An 8,020-nucleotide genomic window follows, 5' to 3' on the forward strand; every position below is an offset into this window, starting at 1 on the left:
TAATGTTTGCTACAGCCATAGGGGTCTGCTCATATCAGTCAGAACTTCTAACCTCTACGAGTGGCAAGCAATTTCCCCACGTGTGTGGAGGTGGCTGGAACACGATATTCATGTGTTGTCATCGTGACATGCTAATCAATGAAGGTATTATAGCTGTGAAAAGATCATGTGCAAATGATTGCACAAATATTTGTGCATTAAGCACCTGATCACCCTCCATCTTTGGGACAGGGCCTGCCAGTTGTGGGGGCCAAGGCATGATAGGAGGCGATCAGTGCTTAATGCACAAATTTTGTGCCGATTGCACGCGATCCAGACTCATTATAGCTTTCTCCCCTCATGATTATTCTATGTAAAAAGATGCAATATAATTGCACAAATATTTGTGCATTAAGCACCTGATCACCATGGAACAAGGTTGTCAGTTGTGGGGCCCAAGGCCTGATGGAGGACGATCAAGTGCTTAATGCACAAATTTTGTACCATGTGATTGCACCCCATCCAGACTCATTATTCTACTTTGACAACAAAGATGACTTCAAAATCAAACTCCCAGTGGATTGCTTCCAGGTCTGTAATAAGTAGGAATTCAGGGATTAGTGAAGGATAGAAATCAGTAACATAGTTGTGGAATCATTTCTAGATTGGCTCAGTTATATCATCGGTTCAAGTTGACTGAGAGTTGGTTGCGCTCACTGCCCATGCTGCTGGCCTATGCTTCCAATGTTGTTCGTTTTCCTGAACTTTGGTCACTGCTCAATGCCCAAGTTTACATCTTAATTGAAATGTATGTGGGGAACCATGTTTGTATCTGTTAGAAGAGTCCGTGTTACATAGACGCCAAGTGAGGCTAGCTACTTTTTTATGGAAGAGATGCCTTTGGTAGCCGGAAACTATAATTCAAACTTTCATATAATACAATTCTAGACAGTATAGTTTTTAGCAGCAACCATATCAAATATTAATACCAACATTTACGTGTTCAGCTGAATTATACATTACCAAGATGTAACTGTAACAGAAATATTATAAAGCTAGTGGAAACAACAAGATATAGAAAAGCTTTACAGACAGAATAGATCCCATAAAACAAGTAAGAATCGCATCATAGGATTATTGACAAAGTTGAACTCCACCAACTTGTGGAACATTCTCAGCAGACCTACAATGGCTCTCTTCAGTACAGATAAACTGCAGCTCAACATTGATAAGCCCAGAAAATCTGAAGGATGAATAAAAGGAAAATCGAGCTTTCAGTTGAAAGGCATAAGGATACTGACACAAGGATCATGTTTAAGTCAGACAAAGGTTCAAGCTACTAAGATTCAACATATCTAAGGTGGTTGACAAGCTTTACTCATGAAACAGCCCAGTCACCAAAGGAAATTTATATGATGAAGCAAAGTGGCAGAAGAGCTTATGCTTCAAGTGAATCTAGGAATGGATAATCAGTGTATCCAATAACTGGGTCCTGTATGTAGAACGTGTCTCTGTTGTATCTGTTGAGAGGAGCATCTAGCTCAAATCTCTTAGGAAGATCTGGGTTAGCCAAGAAATATTTACCAAAAGCCACCAGATTTGTATATCCTTCAGCAACTGCTTTGTTACCATCTTCTTTGCTGTAACCTCCACAAGCAATAAAAGTCCCTTTAAAGACTTTCCTAAATGGAAGCAAACTGTGTGGAGGTCCCGTTCTGTTGTCAGGACTTGGTTCCACAAAGTGTGCATAGAGAATGCCATACTTGTTTAGTTCTTCCGCCATATAAAGCCCATAGGCTTCAGGATTTGAGATACTTGCCCCTGCATAAGTTGCAAATGGTGAGAGCCTAATGCCAACTCTATCTGCTCCAATTTCCTGGACAACAGCTTCAACTATTTTAAGTGCAAAGCAGCAACCATTTTTTAGTTTGCCCCCATCCTCATTCATCTGGTCATTGACACTGTCCTTCAACAACAGTTCTAACAGGTAACCATGGGCACCATGAATCTCAACTCCATCAAAGCCTGTAGATGTCCATGGACAATATCAAGAAAATGCAAATATGATACATGTGAACCAAAAAAAATATTTTCCACATTCCTTTTTCAGTTGTGCATGTGGTTCTGTGAATCTGTGTATATATGTGAAGGTACATCAGCTTGAAAATGTAGATGAGCAGACATATACAACTCAAGTCATAGTATGAAGTGATCCAAGAGTTAGTCTATGTTTGTAGTTTGCAGCCGATCTGTAAGGTGAATCAGGTTGAACTCAGGCAGCATTAAGATAGACAATATTGGTGGTTAGTAGATAATGGTCTCTTCATCATAAGATTGTGCACCTATTACAGTGTTTCAATGGATCATGACCTCAACAATTAGGCTCTATTTGGGAGTCTTGCATTGAGATGGAAACCATTTTGATGTGTTGCCAAAATGTGGTGTTGAGAATGGAATTTCCAAAAACATCCTCATGTGAATGGTGTTGAAATGTGATGTTGGGGCTGCCAACTCCATTCTCAATGCAGTGTTTTGGCAACACCACTGCTCCCAAACAGCAGAGGAGCATTGAGGAAACTGCAACAAACCTCTGATTCAAGGCTCCCAGACAGAGCCTTAATGTTGGAAGAATTCTTAGATGTTCCTTTCTCAAACACCCAAGAAAGATAAAGGAGATACAAGAGGATATCCTAAACAGCTCTCACCAGCCTCAATAGCATGCCTCGCAGCACTTCTAAAATGCTGAATAAGAGTTTCTTCTGCCGCTAACTGATAAGATGAAGAAATTTCTGCATCACCATTGGGTTCAAAACCTGTAAGCAATAAGCATTTCTCCAGTGAGCATGAATTTGGAAGGTATGTGATAGAAATGTACAAGACAAAAAAGATGAAGGTTGGGAGATTGATGAGCAATCAGATTTTGAAGAAGAAACCTTTTAGCACACCAAGTAGGCTGAGGTTCAGGATTACTCTGTGACCTGACAGGTCACCATTCATCTGATACCAAAAATATGCGGCAGCTTAAGCTCCTTGAAGTTCTTAGCAAGAAATTGTTATTTTGAGAGAAAGGAAAGGGAAGACCAGTGGATCTTTTCTAACATGGTGAATTTTCTGAAATGAAAAATTGTTAAGTACAATATCTGTACAAAGAGAAGCAAGGGCCAACAATCAAGTGGGTTAAAAGTTGTGCTTGGTTATAACTTATGTAGCACTGACTGGAAATGGAATTTATTTCCTTTCTCCATTTTTAGTTGTATATCATATTCCTGATGAAACCATTATTACAGTAAGTTGCAGCCATATCCATGTGACAGGATTTATGAAAAATAAAAGAGCAGGAGCTTCTCCTACAGTTCTGCCCAAAATGAATCAACTGAGGAAAACAATTGCCTTTTCAAACAGTTGCTGTTGGTAAGCAGGGTCCTGTGTCAAGCTGAAGGCCCAGGATCGAATCCCTCTGCCACATGGGGCGGCTGTTGTTTCTGGTAGGGGTCTGCCTAACCCCAGCTTGCCTTTCAAAAAAATAGAGTTTAGACATGTCTAAGCACCGAGACAAGACGCATTTCAAAAATTTGTTCCAGAAGAAAGGTCTCATGAAATTAGTTGCAGAAAATCTTACAATGATGCTTGTCATCACTTTTTGTGCAAATCAAAGAACCTCCTCTGCCATTCGAAAATGTAATTAGTGATCTGAAAGTGACACTTGGATTTAAGGGGGGTCAGTATTTTAGTATTAAAATAACATTGCAGATATCAAAGAACAAGTATGTCATATAGCATGGATTCTGGAAGTATAAAAGGTCAAAACCTGCACTCTCACCATGAGGGTTGGGGGTTGGGGGTTGGGCCAACACTAGTAGAGCAATTTGTTTAGGTTATTTAAAAGTTTTCCCTTTCTTGGAATCTATGTCACATGGATACAGCGGTTGACACAGGGATACAGCCATTTTTTTTGGAAATTTTCAATATGACTTACATATAAGGGATGAGGAACGGGAATCAAAATGGAACATCTGTGTATCATAGCTTGAATTTCTCAGCACATTTCAGAACATGGAAAATCTGAAACTTGGCAAAAACAAACTTTTTTCGTTAAACTACTGTGAAATGTGAAAAAATGAACATGCCGTTTTTTAAAGATCTTTTTTATATTTATTATTTAATACCGAATGTTTACAAGAGAGAGAGAGAGAGAGGATTATACCACCACTAGAAACTCCTCCGACATGCCAAATCTGACAAAAGAAGATACCACCTCTATCATGAACAGCATTGACAATCGGTATCCAAGCATCTTTTTGTTCTTGTGACCATATTCCAGGTGTATGTGGGTATCTTCACATAAACACAATTGATTGATATTCAATAACAATAGCTTAGAAACAATCCCCTGACTAAAAATCATAATATTCATGGATTAACATGAAGTGAAAATGTATAAGGAGGAGAAGTAGAGATAGTACACTTGAACAGTGCGAGAGACCTCTGTGGCTTCAGTTAATAGAAGACCACCTTGAGTAGTTCTTTGGGAGTAGTACAAGATAGCATGAGGCTGAGGAATATTGTTGTAAGATCTCTGTCTGGTCATTGGCGCCAGTACTACCCTGACACAAAGTATGATAATTTTCTTCACTCATGATGATTGGACCAGAAAAAAGATTTTATCAAACAAAAGCAAAAGCAAGATGCAGTATGACAGGATTTGCAACTTCTGCAACCACAGAACTGTATATTTCTTTGCACATACAGTGAATAAACAAGAAAAGGAGAACTTACTATGTGATCTTATAGGATAAAAAAAACTTTAATTCGCCACAAAAATGATGAATAAATTTATATCTATCATTAATTTATAAAAATGTTCACACTATTCATCAAGCATCAGTACTCCCTGTCTATCAAGAGCCACTACAGGATGCTGATCATACTATATGTTTTGAGAAAAAAAGATGGTAAACGAATAAGAATACAATTTGATAACACCAACTGGTGATGAGAACATTACAGTCTTACTAGTTCTTAGATAATGAACATCCCTAACATGTTGGAAAGGGGTTCTTGAAAGAAGAACTCAGATGCCAATATTCTTTATGCTTGTCAACACAGTAAGTAACGGACCAACGGGGCATCATAACATCTACTGTGTATCACACAGTTACAGAAGTGCAGTACACCTGCATTATTTGGAAGAATTTAAGAGAAAGAAAAACTGAAACCCTTGACATTAAAGGACCTTGAAATTGGATTTTACGCAGACCGAGATCATAACCCTCATAGCTTACATGCATCATTATGTAGAGTTTTTAACCATTGTTTATCAATCAGAATACAGTAGGTTGATGCACTATCCTAGGAAGTGTGAATGGATAATCAAATATGATTTATATACTATTCAAACAGTAAAGCAAGGTTGAACGAAGTCAGCCTCTTGTACAAAATTTTTGTCACGTTATGGTGCTCGTATCTGGCATGACACAGATATGGCTGACAAAATGACTGTTTTTCAACAGAAGGATGTGTGAGCACCTTTGGGTTGTGTGTTTTTCACACACACACACACACACACACACATAATAATAAATGAAGAGATCCACTAAAACATATAAGACATATAACAGAAGAAAACAATGTAAAACATGTCATATACTGTGGTTATACATGGCAGTACCCAAAAGCGCCCAGCACTAGCGTGCATACCTGCCAGGGTCAACATACTCATACTGGGCATTTCAAAGTACCCATAGTATGAAGTGCAGAATTTCGTAGACTGAGATCAAGGAGTAATGATTGTCCAGATAAAGTTTCATGATTAGCTGTTTCTGATGTTGAAGATAAGTTGTCATGACTAGGCCTAGGCCTTAGCTACATTACTAGACAAGTATGCATAACATCTATACCAGAACCCCCCTCAAGCTGATGACTAGAGCAGCACAAGCCTGCTTGGAGCTTGGTGGACTATGAAAACCTTTAAAAAGAACAGTATCAGGAATGGGCATCTGGGTAAGAGGTTGGCAACAATCCAGGAAGTTCTAGGTTCAAATCTTGTGACCTCTCTTCAATCAACTACTGATAAACTCTTAAACTTTCAAATTTTTTCCCGGTTTTGACATGCGTAGAACCAAGCTCAAGCTAAGCTTGGGATCCATCAATGAATCTCGAGTTTGCCATAACCCTTAAACTGGTTGAGCTTGAGCAGCCAGTTCAGTTCATTCACAAACCCTACCTGCATGTTTCACCATTTTCAGGTTTAACACAAAGAAAAAAAAAAGATGCATGTCATGTTTTCTGTGGATTTTTCAGATTGTTTGATTTTTCAATTTGTCCTCTTTTGAAGTGTCTTTGCTTTCAGGATCGATTGATATCTAGATATCCATTAATGAATTCAATGGCAGCAATTTGTACTCTTTGGTGAATTCCCATTGTATGGATCAAGTTTTAAGATTAAAATGTTACTTTTGAGAGTAAACTTAAGCAGTTTATGAATGGTAAAAAAATGCAGTAACCAGGCTAAACAAACAAACAAAATTAGTCAAGAAGTTCTCCTGCACAAGTTTCAGCCATGGAAAGAAATCATCAACTGAGACTCTTGACTCAACCACCTCTTACAACGCCTGATTTTGATCATTCATCATGAAATGGACGGTAATAACAAATATCTCACACCCAACCTATGGTTTTTCTTTTTTTTTCAAAATATTTCATCAATTCAGTTTTTTCATTAAAGAACACAGTTAAAAACTGAAAACCCATTATACAAAATGAAATAACCACTACAAATCAGCAGACTTGAAACCACACAGAATCTCTTCAAACCCTCTTATTCTGCAACTAATTCCAAAAGCAATGACTACCTGATCAACCATAAATATAGCATGAATAACAAGAAGTTGGGGCTCCAAAACCTCATAAAAATGACACTTAACCATTGGTTTAAGCTTGACTCACATTACCAACAAACCAATTTTTACTTCTGGAAAAGATAGCGACATGCACATCATTCTCAACAAGTCAGCATAGGAAATTTTAAAAAAAATAAAAAAAATTAAACCAGGTGTGGCTAGTACTAAACTTACCTGTGAGAAAGGGAGAAGTTACCCATCCGGTAGGGAGACAAGAGTGGTTGTGGTGGTCGTGCAGCCATGTCCTTTTCCTCCCCTTCTTCCACCTCCATCTCTCTCTGTATACCCCATCTTTCAGAGAGAGAGATTTACCTATTTATGAATAAATTACAAAAAAAACGGCTAACTTTCCGGTTATTTTTAAAGACTCCCAAAGTTTTTATTATTACTTTTAACCGCTTGCGACGCAGTTCAAATTGCCTGCTTAAAATATAAAATTATTTTTTTGTTGTTTCTTTTGGTTCCTCTTTCTTTTTCATCAACATAAAAAAAATACTGTTGGAAATGTTAACCATTTTACTTGGCTAAACAACGGTTAAACGAATGATGAACCCCTCCTTGAAACAAAAAAACAAAGGTGTTTAACCATAATAAGCAAAACGTTTGAGTGTTCCTAATAAATAGTTTAGGCCTGCTTGGCTGACGGGGCAAAACCTGGTGTTTAGCAAACCTGACCAAGTTTTTAACGTGTTTTGTGACCAATTCAGGTTTTTGGTCCTTAAAAACCTTTAAAAAAAACAAAACATCCAAAAAATTAAGACCTTAAACTGAGGTGAAGTGTAAGCCTCAAAAAAAAAAATTTGAAAACTTAAATATATATATATATATATTATATATAAAGATTTATAAAATACAAATAAATAAATACATATTTTATTGATGAAGTAATAACCAATAAGAAATAAAAAATCTGAAACAAGTACTAAAAAATATGAGATTAACATATAAAAGTAACTAAAAAACTGATTACATAACTAAAAAACTAATTATATAACTGAAAAATATAGTATCCTATAAAGCAACAACCTATAAGAAATCTGAAATAAGTACTAAAAAATATGAGATTAATTTATAAAAGTTAAAAAATATGAGATTAACATATAAAAAATAACTATAAAACTAATTAATATATAACACTTATC

The 8,020-nt window shown here is 36.9% G+C and overlaps 1 protein-coding gene across 1 annotated transcript; it reads right to left on the reverse strand.

Annotated features, from left to right (window-relative positions):
• Positions 1-936: 936 nt before the first annotated feature.
• Positions 937-7,162, reverse strand: LOC149847514 (putative 12-oxophytodienoate reductase 11). Its single transcript, XM_089997072.1, has 5 exons — positions 7,053-7,162; positions 4,443-4,583; positions 4,184-4,314; positions 2,685-2,792; positions 937-2,004 (listed from the first exon to the last, which is right to left on the reverse strand). The coding sequence occupies exons 1-5, from the start codon at positions 7,148-7,150 to the stop codon at positions 1,418-1,420; spliced, it is 1,065 nt and encodes a 354-aa protein (XP_089853198.1). The 5' UTR covers positions 7,151-7,162; the 3' UTR covers positions 937-1,417.
• Between the last annotated feature and the right edge of the window lie 858 nt (positions 7,163-8,020).

The sequence above is a fragment of the Nuphar pumila genome, chromosome 2 (assembly GCF_984573655.1).
Source record: "Nuphar pumila chromosome 2, dmNupPumi1.hap1.1, whole genome shotgun sequence".
In the NCBI taxonomy this organism is placed as follows: Eukaryota; Viridiplantae; Streptophyta; class Magnoliopsida; order Nymphaeales; family Nymphaeaceae; genus Nuphar; species Nuphar pumila.

Bases quoted from the DNA above. Each gene is read 5' to 3' on its own strand.
- LOC149847514 (XM_089997072.1), bottom strand. From the start codon at position 7,150: ATGGAGGTGGAAGAAGGGGAGGAAAAGGACATGGCTGCACGACCACCA. The intron at 4,584-7,052 runs GTAAGTTTAGTA...ACTTTGTGTCAG, and splicing joins AACTTCTCCCTTTCTCACAG to GGTAGTACTGGCGCCAATGA. The intron at 2,005-2,684 runs GTGAGAGCTGTT...GGACATCTACAG, and splicing joins GAGGCATGCTATTGAGGCTG to GCTTTGATGGAGTTGAGATT.